This window comes from Vipera ursinii (genome assembly GCF_947247035.1).
Source record: "Vipera ursinii genome assembly, chromosome: 2".
Classification (NCBI taxonomy): domain Eukaryota; kingdom Metazoa; phylum Chordata; class Lepidosauria; order Squamata; family Viperidae; genus Vipera; species Vipera ursinii.
The window spans coordinates 139,524,606-139,546,376 of NC_139513.1; the positions used below are offsets into that span (position 1 = coordinate 139,524,606).

At 39.5% G+C, this 21,771-nt stretch overlaps 1 protein-coding gene across 2 annotated transcripts in view; it reads left to right on the plus strand.

Moving 5' to 3' along the window:
• The window catches only part of DIP2B (disco interacting protein 2 homolog B), a 198,243-nt gene that overhangs the window by 78,610 nt on the left and 97,862 nt on the right, over window positions 1-21,771 (plus strand). For both annotated transcript variants that reach the window (XM_083353608.1, XM_083353609.1), the window contains exon 2: window positions 13,042-13,113. In XM_083353608.1, coding sequence (XP_083209734.1) covers window positions 13,042-13,113 — 72 coding nt within the window. The remainder of the gene's footprint in view (window positions 1-13,041; window positions 13,114-21,771) is intronic.

Sequence of the window (21,771 nt, forward strand, 5' to 3'; positions counted from 1 at the left end):
AATTGATGAAATGTATACCCAAATGAAATTGGAACATTGTCTTTAGTATCAATCATTTAACTGATGCAGTTGTCAATAGTCTTTGAGATTACTATTACATAATGCCAATGCACTATGGGGTGAACAAAGGACAGATTGTTGGCTGAAATGATTTGGCCAGTTTAAGATGTTAAGACTGTTATTCATGGTTTTAAATGAAACTTGTATAACTTACTAACTTAGTAAATTTGCTTAAACTGTGCTCTATTAGATAATTTATGTTATATACATTATTCTTTTCTTAACCTGATTTTTATGTCTTTAACATTTTTAATTCTGTGATTTCAGATGTTTAGACTTGTTTATATTAAAATGTATTTATTTATCTCTTACCCTTTCATTAACATGTTCTCTTATTATATAGGTACTTAAATAAATGCTTTCATAAGGTGAGCCTACGGGCACATAGCAGTGACTTTGATTTTTAAAAATACACTTGTTTAACACCATTTTAAATGCAATATTTAGTGCAGAGAAACCTGGGAAAATTTTTCCTGCTTTCACTGTAGAGTAGATAAAGATGAAATTCTTAAAGCAGAGCTTACAGAAAGAAATTTTGTTTTTCATTTCTGGAATACTTAAAATAGATTAACTTCATTGATTTTGAAAATGAATTTCTTGTTTCATGTGTTAACCAGCAGTTCCTGCATTTATTTAGAAATGTGATTTGGTAAGTGGATGTTAGCACTAATAAAATGGTGAACTGAGTCATTTTACTGAAATTACTCCCCTTAACATCTAGCCTTCGGTTCATTTAACAGGCTGAAATGTACCAATATGTGTACTTTTTCACTTTTAATGAGAAATGCTATAACTAATATTTCCTGTTGATTTTATCATGATTCTGAGGAAACAGACAGTTTATTTTTTAGTATGAGGTTTTTCTTATCCTCTACTGGAAGAATAATCAACTTTTTATTTGTCAGAAGTTCCTGGTTTCCAGCAAACTAGGTTGCCTGGGATTTATGAAACATGCCTTGTCACCATAGACTGATTTTACACTTACTTTTATTTGTATGTCAGAGCACTTAATAATATATGCCTGACCTTGCCTGATATTAAAAAAGCTAAGCAGAAACATGAAGGAATACTAATGCTGCAGGTTAGATGATAAAGTAATGAAAAACAAAGCCATTTTCATGCTTCTGCCAAGGAAACTAACTATTTATTTATTTATTTATTTATTTGGATTTATATACCAAGGGACTCGGGGCAGTGTACAGGGCAATTAAAACACTATAAACAACACATAATGTATAAAAATTAAAATGAGATTAAATCAAATAGCCCTAAACAATAATCACATACTAAAATTTAAATTTTTAAAAATTTAAGATCTAAAATCCCAGTCCCTCAGTCCAGGCCGGCAAGTTCAAATAGCCAAGTCTTCAGGTCGCGGCGAAACGAGCGAAGGTCGGGAGCCATCCGGAGCTCAACCGGAAGCTGATTCCAGAGGGCAGGCGCGCCCACAGAGAATGCTCTCCCCCTGTGGGCCGCCGGTCGACATTCCCTGACCGACGGCACCCTGAGGAGGCCCTCTCTGTGGGAGCGCACAGGGCGATGGGAAGTTAACGTCGGCAAAAGGTGCTCCCATAAATAACCAGGACCCATGCCATGGATGTATTCATATAGCTCAAGTTGAATAAGTCACAATAATTTTCTTTTATTCCCTTAGTTACTCTAGCCATCTTAATATTTTAAAAAATTTTGTCCTTCATGCAAATAATCACTACTGAGTTAACACTTGTGTATGCTTAGGGAGTGGTATACTGGGCTTAATTCAGGTGTTTCCTTTGGTTCCAAGTGGACACCTTCATGGTGAAAGGGGTTATTCCGCTCTTTTTGCTGGTGTTTTCAATAGTTCTCAGCTTAAATTATTTATTAGACTTATTTGCCATCCATCTCGCCTCTAGGTGACTGTAAATTATTATCAGTGCTCCTTGCATTGTAGAATTATAAGAGTTTATAAGGTGAGCAATCTTAATTTTCAGAAAACGTCTTAAGAAACAATCAACCCAAAGTGCTCAAAAAGAATAAAGGATTATAAACTCTGCTCTGAGAAAAAAAGAGTTTTAAAGACAGACATAACTTTTTTTTTGCTTTTCCAAGCTTACGCTATTCCAATGGTTACAACCAGAAAAGTTACATATCCATTGCATTATGTTCTTGTAAAGTGTACAAGAAGCTTCCAAAAATAATTTACTTCACATTCCTTATGTGATAATGCTTTTGTTGCTTTAAATAATTTTCTGGTTCAGAATATTGAAAAAACTGCAACTTCTGCCTGAAAAAAAATTGCATTATCACCCCAAGAAAACAAAATTCCATGTTGGACTTAATTGTGTAAACTTGCTTATATTATATAAATTGAAAATGTATTTGGAACCTGCTATTCAGGTTTATAATTGTACATATTGTATAGCTTTGTGTAGATGCCAATCTTTTTTTTACATTTCTTTTTCAAAAGAAGCCCTAACAGTTAGCAAACACAGGCTTTGAAACAACTTTACATCCCCTCTAAGATGCTTTGTTTTCTGAGATTGTGCTTTCCTGGAAGTTTATTAGTTTTGCTTACTTTAGTCTGGCTGTACCATTCTTTATGGTTACCAGCTGTTTGTCACAATTAAAAAAAATGGCACAAGATTGCTCAAATGTAGATTTCTAAGTTTTTGAAATGCAGCTGCTACAATTATCTTGTCCAGCACACAGATATAATGTGGACCCTTTTGTTCTGGAAATTGCTTTATGCAATCCTTGGAGAGGGGTGATTTGTTTATGGTTGCAGTTATTCATTTATTATATTGTAAATGATTCCTTGTTCTAATTCCATAAGGATAAGGGAGAGGGAAGAGTTGAAAAGCTCTCATTGTGAAAATGCAGCAAGATTAATTGTGGTTACCACCTTAAAAGGATTGAACAGCACTGTTTAAAAAGAATTTTTGGCTCCAGTTGTGGAAAAGCAACTCTTTTAAGTTGTAGAGAATTTGGTGTTCACATATGTTGGGCCTGGACATGTAGGTTTCTTTGACTGCAGGGGTTTGGCTCTTATATAATGTTTAATAACTTGTAATTCATTAGTTGCTAAGCAGCATTTACCCTGAGGAAAAATGGAAAGGTGTAGGTATTTGAGAGGTGTCTATTGTAGGGTAATGTGCTTTTTTTTAACAGTTAACACAGCATTGACTTGCTGGATGGTGACTATCCAGTTTTGTCACTTTTAAACAAACAAAATGCTTGGCAATATCTTTTCATTCACACGGTCTCTTTAGGGCTGTTTGGTGTTCCTGTTTTACAAATGACAAACTAAGTCTGTGAGATGATGAATTGTTTAAAGTCACATGAGGTTATGATATTTAGAGATCTCAAATCCAGGACTAATGTGCCGTGCACAGGACTACATTGATTATGTTGAAGCCAGTATTTCAGAATTTCTTTGAAATTTTCATAAGAAACTATGGTTCACATTTTGAATTCTTTAAGACCAGGTAAAATGGCTTTTCCTCAAATTGTATAGTTCCACATACATTTTAGTACCTGACCTGGCAAATTTATTTGCTATTTTAGCTTCTCTGAAAGTAATCAGCAATAGTCTTGAGCTCTTTAAATGTCTGTACCTTTTATTCTGAGCAACATAAATAAATAATTTACAACAGAGCTTCGAGATTGGAAAGCGTAGGGATAATTTCCTGAATGCAAGTGAAAAATAAGCTTAGATCAATTGTACTGAACAGTTTTGCTGTGGAACTAAAGAAACAGTTGTGAGGTTTTTCCCCCCAGGTGATCCAGTTTGATGTAGTGATTATAGGTGCTGGATTAGAAGCCAGGAGACTTGAGTTCTAGTCCTGCTTTAGGCATGACGGTCAAGGGGATGACCTTTGGCCATCTTTCTCAGCCCTAGAAAGAAGGCAAGGGAAAACTATATCTAAAAATGTTGCCAAGAAAAGTGCAGAGACTTGTCCTGTAATCCCCAGGAAATCAGTGTTGGCTTGGTAGACCATAACAAGTTCAACCAATAGAGGTTTATAAAAAGACTCTTCCAGATTGAGAGATTACAGTATGAACTATTTTGAGTGCCTGGAAGATGACAGTTAACTGACATTGCCTTACAGTGAAATCTGCTCAGCCCGATGTACGTGTATTTTTCATAGCTAGATGGTTGAGAAGAAAAAAGTATTTGGAGAAAACCTTTTTATTTTTACTTGAGTAAATTTGCTCTGAAATAATAGAAACTGGAGGAAATTGATAATAAAATATTCTCTGCTCTATTTTGTCTAAGACTTACATGCATGCATACATGAGATATGCAGAAAAGGTGCTTCACAGTGAGGGTATTTCTCCTCTATGTGTCCACATCTTTTTAAAGAAGATACATAATTTCCTCTGCTTGCATAGTAGCTGCACAAATCCAGAAAATAGGTGTTTGAGGTAAGAAAGCGTTGACAGGGTGCAAAAAGGTACTTTGTGGGTGCGGACAGGCTTTTTTAATGCCTCTTGATCTCAAACATGTATTTTCTTTGAATTCCGTAACAATCATGTAAGCCCAGGAAAAGACCCAGCTTCTTGAAGGAGGCAACAAGCAGCAAAGTATGCATGCCCACACTGGCTTCGAAGCACTGCTTGTTCCTAATGTAAATCCTTAGAAACATACATAGATACCAGTTATCCCATTCCCTGGCAGGATATGCAACATAATGTAGGGTAGAGAAAAGGAGTAAAAATAGTAGGACATATAAATTAAAAGCATGAGATTTGGGGGTGGGGGGGTGGGAAAGGAAGCATAGTCAAATCTGCTTTACAAAAATAACATTTATAGTATTTCTCTACTTCTTTCTACCCTGGCAAACTACCGTCTATACATTGATTCATACATTTTGTCTTTAAACTTCTCACTTCTCTCACCTCACCTCAGACATGTATTCCTTGATCTTTTATTCTTGAAGAACCATTCAACCTTCCATTATGTACTTACACATCAAGTGCCTTGTGTTTGCAAACTTACCGCCCTCTCTGCCATGTTTAGCATGAGGTGTTTTGTACTCAAACTCAGGGTTTCTATGCACAGAAAGACAGGAAACTGTGTCCCCCTGTCAGTTGTTCCCTACTTACTTGTTCTGGGCTCCCCATTATAGTGAAAAGTACGTAATCGCACTCAACAAGATCACCCTGAAGAGATGGATGAGATTCCCCCCCCCTTTCTCATGCAGTAGTCCTTTGACAGCGAGGGAAGATGCTTCACAGCAGCCCACCAGAAGTTAGTTTGGTGAACTGCTCTGGAATATTATTCCTTTAACGCCTTCACATTTGTGGACAACTTGGCAGTCAGCTGAATGGATGGATTGTTAGGGAGTGCTTGCAGATTATTTCACAGGAGAAGGGAACAACCCTACTTACCCACTCCTGCGCTTACCAGGAGTACATCAACCAGCTGACTGGGAGACTGGTGGAGACAAGAGGAAGATGCATGGCAGCCATTGCTTGGCTGCGGAGAAGCCTGCCAGGAGCTGTGTGGAGATTATGATCTGCGGGTTGCCAAGGCCCTCTCTCAAGGACTGAGAACAAAAGACTCTCTAATTTATACCAGTAATGAGCAAGGTTCCTATTCCCACATGTCACTCCCCAGCTATGCTTGAAGCTTCACCAGTACACTATGATAATATTTGCAATATCATCTTTGACATTTCAATTTTTGTACTTTTTTGATCTTAAAAGTGTGAAGGAGGTTAAACAATGCAAGGGGGGGGGAAAATATTACACACGCAGCAGAATTATAGTATCGTTACACTGAATTCCTTTTCCATGAGCAAACAGCCAGTCAAAAGCCCAGATAAAGAATTGCCTCCTACTGCTTTCACTTACATCTTCCTTGAAGAAAATAAACTTACCAGCCGGGGCCCAACTAATGCCAAAGTGTTTCACAGCAGCTGTTATTTTCAGAGTTGCTTCTGGTCTCTCCGAAATTGCCTTGAGTGCACAATAAGAGTCTTCTTACTATGGAAATAGATGAACAACCCCCTCCTTCCCCCCCTCCCTTCCCCAAAGCGCTCTTCTCTAACTGGATTTCAAAACTTAACATGATTAAGACAAACAAGCTCATATTTCTTCTGGCTGCTTTGACAGTTCTAAGTGATATATGTAATTCATTTCATATAGCCTTAAATAAAAATTAAATGCCTGTTATGACTAAAATTAAAAACAGAAATTCAAGTAGAATGAAAATCCGGAAGAGGATTGGGAAAACTAGCATGGTGTAATGATAAGGTGTTGAATTAATGCAATACAGGCCCAAGTTCGAATTTTCCATTAGCCATCTAGGATCACTAGAATATTTCTTAATCCAATTTACATTGCAGGATTGCTATTGAACAGAAATAATGCTGGAGAGAATGTCACCATTGTATGCTCCTGGATGGAATATAAATGCGATAAATGAATAAATAAGGGAATAAATCCTTACTGGTATTGGAAAAAAAGTCTCTGTACAATGCATAACCTATTAAAATCTGAATTAGAGATCAAACAGACATTTTAAATTAGAGTGTTTATTGTCATTACATTCAAGGTAGAAATATACAGGTCTGCCAGCAAAAAAAAATCATTGGCCTATTATTCATTGTGTTATTAACATTCTGTTCACATCTTCAAACTTTCAGACACTTAAGAAGAATTAGAAAATTCAGTTATATCTTAGAGTGGGAAGTCAAGCCATGAAAAAAATCTGTAGTGTAAGTTGAAAATTATAAATAGCATCAAAAGAAGAAAATTTGAACTTGCGTCAAGAGAAGGAAACACAATTAAGAGATTCTTTTAAACAATTTTGCAACCAATTTTGGTCACCATACTACAAAAAAGATGTTGAGACCTTGGAAAAAGTTCAGAGAAGAGCATCTAAGATGATCCAAGGCCTGGAGACTAAAATATATGAAGAACGAACGGTTGCAGGACTGGTTTTGGCTTTCCTAAAGAAAAGAAGAAATAGGCGTGTCATGATAGCAGCATTTCAGTATTTGAGTGGCTGCCACAAAGAAGAGGGGTTCAAATTATTCTCCAAAGCACCAAAGGGCAGGACAAGAAACAATGGTTGGAAATTGACCAAAGAGAGGAGCAACCTGGAATTAAGGAGACAGTTCCTAACAGTGAGGACAATTAACCAGTGGAACAGCTTACCTTCAGAGATCGTGGTCACTCCATCAATGGAGGTTTTTAAGAAGAGACTGGACAGTCCCTTGTCTGAGATGGTATAGGTTCTCCTGCTTGAGTAGGGGGCTGGACTAGAAGACCTCCAAAGTCCCTTCCAGCTCTATTCTAATAGCCAAAGAGGAGGGGAAAAAGGAATATAGTGGATTTATTGTAAAATTTCAACCGTAGTAAAAACAAAAATTTGGTTGAATGTATCCATATTGATTTGGTCAGTGGCTCCAAGCAGCAATCTGAGAGGGACCTGGCTGAAGCACAGCTGCAGCAGGACAGAACTGAGGAAAAGGCATGCAGCTGCAGCCAGTCAGTAATGAAGAAAAAGAACTGCCTTCTGCACCTGATCCAAGGACATGTAGGGCAGAGAAAAGGCAGGAACAAAGAAGGTCAGCCAGATTACTTGCAAGGAGATGGGCTGCATCAGAAGCAGCCAGATTGAAATGATGCTGGGAACAATGTGTTCATTTCCTAGTTGTGTTTTTTCTGATGGTTGTGATTTTTGCCTTGCTTTGGATTGACACCATGCCTTGACTTGGATCATGCCTTGTGAACCCTTTTGTATTGTGAATTTAATTTTGCCTGGTGGGTTTATTTTGATTGGGAAACTTTCAAGTGCCTTGTGAATTCATTGGCCATTGATATGCTTGTGGCTGGACTTCATTGGGACAGTTCTGGGTTTTTGGTGAAGGGAGTTGTGGGGGAATATTAATAAACCCAATGAATCACAGCTATTTGTGTGCATGTGTGAGTGGGCTAGCACAGTATATGATTATGGACCCGGTACATGAATAATGAACTAATTAGAAACTTGGAGAGAGGAAAGTGATAGAAATTCTTCAATAAAAATGCAGTTATTTTGCTACTAACAGAATGTCAGATTATATGAAACATTGTATTAAAAATTCCACATGCCCAAATTCTGATTTGCTCTTTAAGGGAACTGAAATAAGACAGGATTCTGGAAAACTCTTAAGAATCCTGGTTTATGCAATGTATTCATAACATGATTTACAAATTGTTATTTGTCAATGATTTGTATGGTATGTTGTCTGTATTGTTCTGTCATTGAATTGTATACTGAAAATCTGAAATTTATCAATATGTGAAGAACTTTGGATATATTGGGTATGGGATGCAACAAGAAGGCTTATTTGTTTGTGTGTTTGTTAATTATTTTAAAGGCAGTGTCATCATGGATTAATTTGATGCTTTTGCCCTCTCCTGATGAATTGCCTTATTGATGTAACAACAGGGTTGGCCAAGTTTACTCCGTGAGGTCAAGAGATAAGGCTATGTTTAAAAACCAGGGTGCTTTCTATGTATTTTGTAATACTTTTTTGTTTTTGTCTTCTGGTTTCTGTTTTTATTGACTTGCACTTTTCTTTATTTCTTACATTAAAGCAAATAAGAGATATAGAAAAGCAGATCAGCTGCATATAATACTGTTTGTATACTTTTGATAAAAATGGGAAAATTTGCATACCAGCTGATAATTTCTTTTGCAACTGTTTTAAAGTAGTCTTGTTTCTACATCTTCCGTCATTACCTTAGGAAAATTGGGTCAGATTCTGAAAAATCATTGGAGAAATAATAATAGGGGGGAAAATGTGGATTTAGGCATTCATAGCTTATTTCCAAAGCAGGGAAAAGCTTCAGTTATAGCATCTTCATTTTGTCTCTGACCTAAATGACAATTACACATGTGTGGAAAGATGAGATCTCAGATTGTGATACCAGTCCATTTCTGTTGCACAGACCCTTTTTAAAATACTCTGCAGAAAAAAATCCTTTCTGTTAAAGACATTAGGAATAAAGAGGGCTATTGAAATTTTTTTAAAAATAAATTCTATTTTGTAAATACATTTGTGTGATTGCTGATGACTTCATAACAGAAGTGGTATTTGAATATAGTTCCAATATTACTTAAACTTTTTTCCCCCAAACTCAGCAACAAAACTCAGTGGACATTTCTAAACAGTATTAACTCAATAGGCTGGCTTTAAATGGCCAGAGCGATCTATTGTGTTTTCCTGAAAATAAGACCCAGCCTTATATATATTTTTTTGCCTTCAAAAGAGACATTAGGTTTTATTTTCGGGGGATGTCTTTTTCCCCCCACTGTCTCATGGCAATGGCACCGACAGTCCCACCCAGCAGGAGCCCACATGGCTGCTGCTGGCCCACTTCTTCTGCGGCCATACACCAGTGCTTGCATGTGTCGCCCCGGCCTCCGCTTAGTTGGCAGAGGCCTTCAGGAAAGGCCTCTGCCGGCGAAACGGAGACCTGGGGGTGATGCATGTGAAAACCCAGAGCTCCATTCTGGGCTGCAGAGGCCTTCAGGAAAAGGCCTTTGCTGGCAAAATGGAGGCTGGGGATGATGCACACGAATGGTGGTGAGTGGCCACAGAAAAAGTGGGCTGGCGGCAGCCATGTGGGCTCATGTTAACTGGGGCTGTTGGTGCAGCTGCTACAAGGCAAAGCAGGTGTTGGGGCATGGGAGGACTGTTTGTGGAGGTCCTGAGGTAAGTGGATGCAGCTCCACCCACCACCCATCCCACCCTAGCTTGATTTTTTATGTGTGTGCCTCGCTTCACTTCGTGCAACCTGACAGTGGGACGGAATGGGTGGGGTCTTAACTAGGGCTTATTTTTTGGGGGGGGGTGTAGGGCTTATATTAGGCGCACACATAAAACTCAAGCTAGGGCTTATTTTTGTAATAGGTCTTATTTTTGGGATAAAAGGCATCTATCTAACTGTGTTTTATCCCTTCCTTTACTAAATTCTTCCCATGTACTGCTAGGACTTCACAGTCTTTTATTTGTTGGTTAGCGATTGTTCTGTAAATGAAGAAACAATAATTTATAACAGTGTCTGTAGAAATAATGGTGACAAATAGTTCATGTGAGTACTTAACATAACTTTTTTTGTGAGGGTTATGTCTTTTCCTTTTATGTGAAATGAAATTATCGTTCTGATATTCCATTTGGATTTCAGGGCTTATTGATAAAGTACTGTGGGATGTTGCAGACTCTTTGTAGGGTGGGTGGGTGTATGTGTGTGTAAAGGAGTCCTGTGGATTTTACTCTGCTAGTCATTGTTGACTATAGGGTGATGGTGCTCATCTCCATTTCAAGGCCATTGAACCAGCACTGTCCGAAGACATTTCTGCAATGATGTGGTCAGCATGATGTCACAGAGCACTGTTAACCTTCCCACCAAAGTGGTACCTATTTATCTACCCGCATTTGCATGCTTTTGGACTAAGTAGCCGGGGAGGATGGGAGCTCATCCTGTTATGTGGTGCTCAGGTCTCAAACTTGATCTGCCGGTATAAATAACGTATAAATAAAGAAATAAATGGAAGCTGAGACACCATAGAAAATTTATGTTATACGTGATTGTTGATTATGGAAAATATTCTGTTGGTAACTGCTTTGAGCTGAACAATACAGAAATTATCCAAAGCAATTATAAAGAATATTATTCTGAAATGCATTTGGAAAGAGTTCAGGAGTTCAAGACCTAATAAGGTGATGTTAGATATAGCTCTTAAGCTTCCCTATCTCTGTACCTTCAAGTGAAGGCATTTACTCAACACAATGGACTACTGTTATTCTTTTCATAATTAAAATAAATAAAGTTATGAAGATGAATGGATGGATAACCAGACAGATAAAATTATGTAGCAATGTTTTGTAGTTATTTAAATTCTAGAGGAGAAAGTAAAATTTAAAATGAAAATTAACAAAAGCAATACATTATTAGACGTAGTTCACTTGTGTTTTTTTGGATATAGCCTTCAGCATAATAAACACAGCCTTCAACATAGTATAATGACTTGACCTCAAAGTGTAAAATCATAATAATCAAATTGTATATTCTGAAAATTGTAGTTCAATAGATCTGGAGGAAGATTAAAGACAACTTTTCTGAGTTCTGCTTCCTTGATTTACGTTATGCTTATTAGTCTCCCCAAGGATACTGATGTGGCCTCAAGCCCTGTCCTTGAAGATGACTTCAAAGCAGTACTAAATGCTGCCTTGAGGTTGCTGTCTAGAATATGTAACGCTAAGGCTAGAAGAATGGCAGTGACTGCAACTACCAGGTAAATTAAGTTTTTAGAATTACAGGAGATAATGATTAGAAGGGTCTTTAGAAAATAATTCCTGTGCTGGAGTTCACTAGTTTTGCCATTTAAGGCCTTAAATTGTTTAAGCCTCCAGAACAGCATTTCTATCAGGAATGTATTTATCTGAATATGTTCTGGAGACAGTAGTTCTCAGCTTGGAAGTGTATTATATGGTTACATAGGAACAAGGCCTTCCCTCTTGAGGTGTTTAACATCAGAATGCCTTATCCTGGAGACCAGGGTGTTTACTGTTCAGTCCCAGATAAAGTCTTTTTTTCCCCTAATTCATGTGTCCAACGACATTTTGGTTTTTTCACTATTGTCCCTTGATAAAATTAGTGCTTCACTACTTATTATGGGAATTGTTTTACACTTTTAAAGTATTTTAATTGTGCGTCATTATTTTCTTCTATTTTATGGATGTAATATTTCCAGAGATCTGAGTAGATAGATTTTAAATACTTTAATAAATAAAAAAGTCATCTGTAAAAGGTAGCATAAAATCAGGAAATAACACTTATGTAGGTTTTTATAATAGCAGGAAGAATTGCTGCGGTGGTATTTTGGCGTAGTGTGAGGCAGACCCATCCCAAAGTTTATTTTTTGCAACAAACCACAATTCAAAGGCAAAGTTCATTCATTTATGAATTTTGTTCTATGTCTCAGACTAGAATCCTAATTTGTTACTGATTTGAACTTTGCTTCTTTTTGGAACTTGGGTTTTTATTCAGCAGCATCAGTATAATATTGTTATACCAAAAAGACTATAGAAGCAATATCTTTGCCATAAATTTAGGTATTTAGTTTTAGTTTCCATTAGAATGATGACCATGCTCAAGTCTCTCCGCTATAGTTAATGGTTGACAAATAATATTTTGGTGGTACAATTACAAAATGGTGATGACAGATCTACAAAGGCAGTTCAATTGTTTCTGGGCTTAACATTTTTTCTGTTCTATCTTAATCCTTTCACGTTTCAAGATTTTTTCCTGTCATTCTGTAAAGGAATGCAAAGATGACCTTGAAGAAAGTATCCAACAGCCATTAAGTAAACTTCAGCTTGGTTCCAAAGGAAAGGAGGGGGTCAAGGAAAAAGCTCAAAATTTCTGTCTTGATTCTTTTGGCATAAGAGGGATGAGAGAGCTCTTTCTATATCCTGCAGTAATAATGTAGCCTTGTGGAGGATTTGGCCTTCCTTAAAGAACAGACACATTCAGATGAAATATAAATTTAGAATGAAAACACAACAGCCATATGGTTCTGTCTGCATATCAAACAGTTCAGTGTCATAGAGCTTTATTTAACAAATTAATCATTGTGTAACCTATTTTGTATATTACTTTGTCTTTAGTGTATGTTATATAACATCTCCCAATGCATGTTGCTGCCATCTAGCTTGCTTTGAATAAATTAATAGTCATGAGTGATGTTAAAAATATATCATGTCAAAACAAATGAAAAATCTGTAAAGTTTATGACAGTTGAAATGGTGTGGAATACCAATGATGGTTTTTAGAAGAGTTTGTAATCATTTCATTTTTATCTAATGGCTTGAATAATACAGTTTATTATTGGTTGGTTCAGTTGACCATAGCTGCATATGTACCTATATTAACTTTAAATATCCTATCCTGCATTTATGATATGTTACATCTGACATTTTGCTACTTTATATCTTTTAGGAGATATTACCCAGAAGGGATATGAGAAGAAAAGGGCGAAATTGTTGGCTCCATATTTCCCACAGACTCAAGGTAGGCCTTTTGTGATGCTTGAGATGCTCTTAAGAACATTATTAGTTAGGAATTAAGGCCATAGGCATCCATTATAAGTCATAATGATATCAAAAGGTAGTGTGTTATGACATCATTGCATACTTGATTATTTATGTATTTATTTTATTAAATTTACATGTCTGCCCAACTTTATGATAACCTGGGTAGCATACAAAGAAAATAGTAAGAAAATACAGATTTTAAAACCATTGTAAATGGTAAAATACACTCGACCCATCACTTACTCCAATCCAACGACTAGGGGAAGACATGGAATTTCAGGGCTCTTTTAATTACAGCCAGGATGGAAGCCACATAAATCTCAGGAGTTGGTATTCCATAGGGTATAGTCTACAAAGAAGTGTCACACTTCTTGGGTTCTATAAGATAGTAGTGTTTAATGAATGATCTGGAACATTTCCATTCTGTCCTGACTGGGAAGATACAGGTAATCCCTGAGTTACGAGTATTCCCTTAGGGAACATTCAAAGTCACGCGATAAGCACCCCCCGTGTTTACGAAAAAGTCCTGAAATTATGAATGTTGTTGTACCATGGCAGTCATTCACCCTTATGAATGACCGCAGTGGCACTGCAACATTCACCCTGGTTATTCCCTCCCTCCCCCCTTCCCCAGGCCTCCCTAGGCACTAGACCTGTGGATACTTACCTTGCGAAGATCAACAGATCCTTCGCTTTATTGGCTGTCCCAGGCCTTTAGTGCGTTCGCAGAGAATGAGGCCTAAATTAACACATGATCACGTGAGATCAGTGGTGCAAGACCTCATGCTACTGATCTTGTGTGATCTCACAGTAGTTTAGGCCTTTGTTCTCTGCAACAGGGAAAGAAACAGAAGTCAGGGGAAACTTCTGCGGGCCTCCAGAGGCCCAATCCAGGTCTTTTCTAGGCTGCTGCCGCCTGGAAAAGAGGCTGGGAGATGGTTCTGCGGGCCTCTGGAGGCCTGCTCCAGAGGTCGGGGGAAGCTTTTGAGTGCCTCCGGAGGTCCGTTGTGGGCTTCGGAGGCTTCCTCCAGGCCTTGGAGGCCCAGAATGGAGACCATGGGTGGCAGCCACGTGCTACTGGAGATCCGTTCTGGGCCTCGGAGGCCTCCCTCTGCTCTTGCTGGGAGCAGAGAAAGAAACAGGCTGGAGAGGAGACAGATCTTCACAAAGTACATGACCCGCGTGGCATGTTTGGGCAGGGGAGCAATTGTGGGGACCCCCAGGGGAGGGAGCATGAGGTATCTCGGGGGGGTCTTGGGTGGTCTGAAGCAGGTGGCCTGTTCCATCATTAGGGCCCCCCTGGCCTTCACCTCCCTGAGATACCTCATGTTCACTTAACAAGCCGTGAATTCACCCATGCATTAACTTAGCGAATGCATGGGCGAAAACTGGAAATGAATCATGTTCAAGGTACGAGATTCACTCCTTCGAATCCTGAAGTTACAAATGGAATGGGCAGGCTCCATTTGATTCATAACTCGAGGACTACCTGTACTTTAGAAAACAGATAATTTTTCAAATAATCACACTCTCTATATTATGAACAATAAACAGAACTGTATTATTAATTGCATCTCTTTAGTGGTAACCACTGCAACTCACAAAGCAAGACTGCTACATGGATATGATATGACATGCTAATAATTAATTATGCAGCTACATTCTGGACTAGCTGCAGTTTCATTCAAGAACAGCCTCATATAGAGGGCATTGCAAAAATTCATGCATGAGGTGACCAAAGCACAAGTGCATGAAAGAGCTTCTGATCCAGATAAAGGTGAAATTGGTTCACAAGATGAAGCTGTTAGCCACAGGCCATCTACTCCTAAAAAATTTTTGTGCAAAAAGACCCTCAAACTGTGCAGTCCTAAAGGGGAAATGCTATCCTTGTTGTTGTTGTTAGCTGCGAAGTCGTGTCCGACCCATCGCGACCCTATGGACAACTTTCCTCCAGGCCTTCCTGTCCTCTACCATCTTCTGGAGTCCATTTAAGCTCACGCCTACTGCTTCAGTGACTCCATCCAGCCACCTCATTCTCTGTCGTCCCCTTCTTCTATTGCCCTCAATCTTCCCCAGCATTAGGCTCTTCTCCAGGGAGTCCTTCCTTCTCATTAGGTGGCCAAAGTACTTGAGTTTTAGCTTCAGGATCTGGCCTTCTAAAGAGCAGTCAGGATTGATCTCCTCTAGGACTGACCGGTTTGATCGCCTTGCAGTCCAAGGGACTCGCAGGAGTCTTCTCCAGCACCACAGTTCAAAGGCCTCAATTCTTTGGCGCTCAGCTTTTCTTATGGTCCAACTTTCACTACCATACATTGCAACTGGAAAGACCATAGCCTTGACTATACGCACTTTTGTTGACAGGGTGATGTCTCTGCTTTTTAGTGTGCTGTCTAGATTTGCCATGGCTTTCCTCCCCAGGAGCAAGCGTCTTTTAATTTCTTGGCTACAGTCCCCATCTGCAGTGATCTTGGAGCCCAGGAAAATAAAATCTGTCACTACCTCCATTTCTTCCCCATCTATTTGCCAGGAATTGAGAGGGCCAGATGCCATGATCTTGGTTTTCTTAATGTTAAGTTTCAACCCAAGTTTTGCACTCTCCTTCTTCACCTGCAACAAGAGGCTCTTTAGTTCTTCTTCACTTTCTGCCATTAGAGTGGTATCATCTGCGTATCTTAGGTTGTTGATATTTCTTCCGGCAATCTTAATTCCAACTTTTGATTCATCTAGCCCTGCCTTTCTCATGATGTGCTCTGCATATAAGTTAAATAGGCAGGGCAACAGTATACAGCCTTGCCGGACTCCTTTCCCAATTTTGAACCAATCAGTGGTTCCGTGTCCAGTTCTCACTGTTGCTTCTTGACCCGCATATAGGTTTCTCAAGAGACAAATAAGATGGTCTGGTACACCCATCTCTTTAAGAACTTGCCACAGTTTGTTATGATCCACACAATCAAAGGCTTTAGCATAGTCAATGAAGCAGAAGTAGATGTTTTTCTGGAACTCCCTAGCTTTCTCCATGATCCAGCGTATGTTGGCAATTTGATCTCTAGTTCCTCTGCCTCTTCTTAATCCTGCCTGCACTTCTGGTAGTTCTCGATCCACATACTGCTGAAGTCTAGCTTGTAGGATTTTAAGCATGACTTTACTAGCATGAGAAATGAGTGCAATGGTGCGATAGTTTGAACATTCTTTGGCACTGCCTTTCTTAGGAATTGGAATGTAAACTGATCTTTTCCAATCCTGTGGCCACTGTTGAGTTTTCCAAATTTGCTGGCAAATTGAGTGTAGCACTTTTACTGCATTGTCTTTTAAAATTTTGAATAGCTCAGCTGGAATACTGTCACCTCCACTAGCTTTGTTGTTGCTCAGCTTTTCTAAGGCCCACTTCACTTCACATTCTAGGATGTCTGGCTCGAGGTCAGTGACCACCTCATTGTGATTATCAGGGACGTTAAGCTCATTCTTGTATAGTTCTTCTGTGTAATTTTGCCACCTCTTCTTAATCTCTTCTGCCTCTGTTAGGTCCCTGCCATTTTGGTCCTTTATCATGCCCATTTTTGCATTAAACGTTCCCTTCATTTCTCCAATTTTCTTGAAAAGATCTCTGGTCCTCCCTATTCTATTGTTTTCTTCTATTTCTTTGCACTGTTCATTTAAGAAGGCATTCTTATCTCTTCTAGCTATTCTCTGGAATTCTGCATTCAGTTGGGTGTATCTTTCTTTTTCTCCCTTGCCTTTCGCTTCCCTCCTTTCCTCAGCTATTTGCAAAGCTTCCTCAGACAGCCATTTTGCTTTCTTGCATTTCTTTTTCTTTGGGATGGTTTTGGTTGCTACCTGTTGTACAATGTCACGAACCTCTGTCCATAGTTCTTCAGGCACTCTGTCTATCAGATCTAATTCCTTAAATCTATTTGTCACCTCTACTGTATATTCAACAGGGATATGATTTAATTCATACCTGACTGGCCTAGTGCTTTTCCCTACTTTCTTCAGTTTAAGCCTATACTTTGCAAGGAGAAGCTCATGGTCTGAGCCACAGTCAGCTCCTGGTCTTGTTTTTACTGACTGTATAGAGCTTCTCCATCTTTGGCTGCAGAGCATATAGTCAATCTGATTTCTGTGTTGACCATCTGGTGATGTCCATGTGTAGAGCCGTCTCTTGGGTTGTTGGAAAAGAGTGTTTGCTATGGCCATCGTATTCTCTTGACAGAATTCTATCAGCCTGTGCCCTGCTTCATTTTGCACTCCAAGGCCAAACTTGCCTGTTATTCCAGGTATCTTTTGGCTTCCTACTTTAGCATTCCAATCCCCCATGATGATAAGAACATCATTTTTTGGTGTTAGTTCTATAAGGTGCTGTAGTGCTTCATAGAACTGGTCAATTTCATCCTCTTCAGCACTGGTGGTTGGGGCATAGACTTGGACTACTGTGATATTGAATGGTTTGCCTTGGATTCGAACTGAGATCATTCTGTCATTTTGAGGATTGTATCCCAGTATTGCTTTTCCTACTCTTTTATTGACTATGAAGGCTACTCCATTTCTTCTGAAGGATTCTTGCCCACAGTAGTATACCTGATGGTCATCTGAATTAAATTCACCCATTCCTGTCCATTTTAGTTCGCTGATACCTAAGATGTCAATGTTCAGTCTTGTCATCTCTTGTTTGACCACGTCCAGTTTTCCTTGATTCATGGATCTTACATTCCAGGTTCCTATGGAGAAAAAATCTTTACAGCATCGGACTTTCCTTTCACCACCAGACACATCCACAGCTGAGCGTCCTTTCGGCTTTGGCCCAGTCGCTTCATTCTTTCTGGCGCTACTAGTACTAGCCCTCTGCTCTTCCCCAGTAGCATATTGGACGCCTTCCGACCTGAGGGGCTCATCTTCCAGCGTCATATCGTTTTGCCTTTTGGTACTGTCCATAGGGTTTTCATGGCAAAGATACTGGAGTGGGTTGCCATTTCCTTCTCCAGTGGATCACGTTTTGTCAGAACTCTCTGCTATGACCTGTCCGTCTTGGGTGGCCCTGCACGGCATAGCTCATAGCTTCATTGAATTACGCAAGCCCCTTCGCCACGACAAGGCAGTAATCCATGAAGGGGATGCTATCCTATTCAGGATGAAAAAGATGAAGTATTCCTGGTTTGAGGGAGAGTCTAAAACAACCACTCATTCCTGTCAAAACTGAGCTTGAATTTGTTTTTTCCCCCATCTAGGGCCCCATAGCCTCCAAACACTCAAACAAGACCTTGACAGCACTGTCTGGGTAGTCTGGGTGTTATCTGCATATTGATAATGCCTGATTCCAAACTGACAGATAATCCACTGGTCTCAAATAATATTAAACAGAAGAGTGAGGTAAATCATTGAGGTACCCTATACTTTAGGGGCTTCAGGCTTAATCACCCCCCTCCTGTCAATACTAATTGACTCAACCACAGAAAAAGGAGAACCACCACAACATTTAACTGCCCATTCCTAACCCCTAGTGGTGGGCCAGAAGAATACTACTGTACTATACATGTCTCAGTTCCTCAAAGGTAATCAACAAGTGCAGTTATTGCTGACTCAGTGCTGTCTCTAGGCCTGAAACCTGACTTGACAGGGCTCCAGATAATCAGTTTCCTTCAGTACTCACAGCCTAGCCACCTCATTAGCCATCTTTCCTAAAAAGGAAAGGCTGGAGACAGGACAAAAATTGTCCAGGAAAGGCCTTTTGAGGAGGGGATGCATCACTGCTTCCTTCAACACTGCAGGGACCATTCCTTTTCACAAGAAAACAAATACAATAATATAGAACTAACACATCACATCATGTGATGTGGGTGGGTGGATGGATAGACCAGCGTTTCCCAACCTTAGGAACTTGAAGATGCGTGGACTTCAACTCCCAGAATTCCCCAGCCAGCTATGCTGGCTGGGGAATTCTAGGAGTTGAAGTCCACGCATCTTCAAGTTCCTAAGGTTGGGAAACGCTGGGATAGACAGATAGACCTTCTCATTGTCTTTCAGCCTAATCTACTAATATGGGCTAAGATGATAAAATAATAAATGCAATGTAGGCTAAAATACCCATTTAGAAAAACTTGTATAGAAATGAACGCATGCTGTAGTTTTTAAAACAACTATATAAATTAAAATATGAAAGAAGTAGAGTCAGTGGGAAATAAAGATTAGATTAGTACTTGCTTGCTATTTTATTTGTTGTTCGTATGTACATCCCAAGCCTGTTGTGCTTATCTCATAAGTCTCTAATCACGTGCTTATTTTATTAGCAATTTAAATGCAGGTATAATTTATGTCATAATATTTTAGACACAGTGAAAAAAAATATTGATTCATTTATCACAACAACTGTTGTAGCTATCAAAACCCAGAAACAATTAGCAAAAGACTACTTAATAAAAATAATTGATACTTAACTTTTTGTAAAAATCACAAGAATATACTGAGGCCATTTGATGTGGGTGGGAATTGGATATACCATACCAGTGACATATTGCAATTAGCTGTTGGAGAGATTTAAATGAAGGAGAGGAAGAGTTGAAGGGACTGAGTGTCAATACCTTGAACAGACGTGAAACTCTTGACGTCACATGATGTCGCGCAATGTATTGGAGCTTTTTCTCCATTGCCGGCAATGAGGTGGGCGCAGTTTCCTGGTGAGGCGTCTGGCCTGTGGGCCGGAGGTTTGACACCACTGCCTTAGAAGAATTAATTTTACTTTGTTGACATGCGTTTGAGCTGGTAAGTATCATCATTACTTTCATCAACAGAAGAAAGAGCTTTGCAGTTTTCATGTTATTTTATAATGTATTTTCAAAATATCCTACCATACATATTTCAAGTTTTAACAAGTTAAAAAAAAAACTAACAACAATCCAACTAATTAAGCTGATGTCCTGAGTCCCACCAGGCTCAAGGTTGACTCAGCCTTCCATCCTTCCGAGGTAGGTAAAATGAGGACCCAGATTGTTGGGGGCAATAAGCTGACTTTGTAAAAATGCCGCTGGGGGGGGGGCGAAAGCCCTAATAAGCAGGCATATACATAGAATGAAGGCTATTGCTAAGCACATTGATGCTTCTTAGATTGTAAGCCACCCTGAGTCTTCGGAGAAATAAATGGGATTAAAAAAACACACATTAACAATCTGAGAAACAGCATGGAATTGGGCTTTAGCTTGAAATTAGTCCTTTTCACTGACTCTAATAACAAATTTCCTTAAAAAGAAAACTTACGGTTTAGGCTTCCTGATGAGGAGTCAGTTTGCTTTTGAAACTTATAAAAGGGAAAAAAAACAGGTTATATTGAAGCTCCTTTGTTAAAATAACTGGGGCAGATGCAATGAAATCAGAAATTTTAGGGATATATGCATAGAGGTAAGCATTGCCTGTTGCTTTCTGTGGGAATTGGGTGTGTTTGACCTACTCCCGTTAGTGCCTGAAGGTACCAAGAAAGAATTTATTCCGATGCAGCCAGGCTTAAAAAAAAACATGGGGAAAATGAATATATTCATACAGGAATACCATAATGCCATAATTCATGTAAGTGAAATTAAAATATTCCTTGTGAAATAAGTAACGTATTTTTCGGACCATAAGACGCACCGGACCATAAGACACACCCAGTTTTTAGAGCAGGAAAACAAGAAAAAAAATTCTTTCTCCTTCTCTCTCTCTCCCTCTCTCTTTCTCTCCCTCTCCCATTGTCCCTTCCTTCCTTCCTTCCTTCCTTCCTTCCTTCCTTCCTTCCTTCCTTCCTTCCTTCCTTCCTTCCCTCCCTCCCTCTTTGTCCTTCCCTCTCTGCATTAGAGCAGTACCCGCAGAGGCGGCCCTGCAGCCCGGCTTTCTCTTGCAGAAAGCAAGCTGAAACGGACTGAGGGAGATTGCCAGAAATGCGAATCGGCCGATCTCGCACTCCTGCAAACTCCCTTGCTCGGTTTCAGCTTCCCTTGCTACAAGAGAAAGCAAGCTGAAACGGAGTGAGGGAGATTGCCAGAAATGCGAATCGGCCGATCTTGCGCTCCTGCAAACTCTCTCGCTCGGTTTCAGCTTCCCTTGCTACAAGAGAAAGCAAGCTGAAACGAGGCAGATTGCAGCAGCGCGAGATCAGCCGATTCGCATTCCTGGCAATCTCCTCACTCCGTTTCAGCCTGCTTTCTCTTGTAGCAAGGGAAGCTGAAACCGAGCGAGGGAGAGTGCAGGAGCGTGAGATCAGCGTTTCTCAGCACGTGCCAATTCGTGCTCCACTTGCAGAGGTTGGGGCTGGCCATACGGATCACCTTCAGACCATAAGACGCACCCTCGTTTTCCCCCCCACTTTTGGGGGAAAAAAGTGTGTCTTATGGTCCGAAAAATACGGTAACCTGTTGGCTAGAAGATGTATACCTGCTACCTAGAATCTCCTGTCTAGGACGATTGTTCACTTTTCTAAGCTGTACTGTACCTTTCTAGCTCATATGGGCCAATAGAGCTAATCCTCAACTTAATGACCACAATTGAGCCCAAAATTTCCGTAGTTAAATGAGACAGTTGTTAGTGAACTTTGCCCCATTTTACGATCTTTCTTGCCACGGTCATTAAGAGAATCACTGTAGTTGTTAAGTTAGTAACATGGTTGCTAGCATAC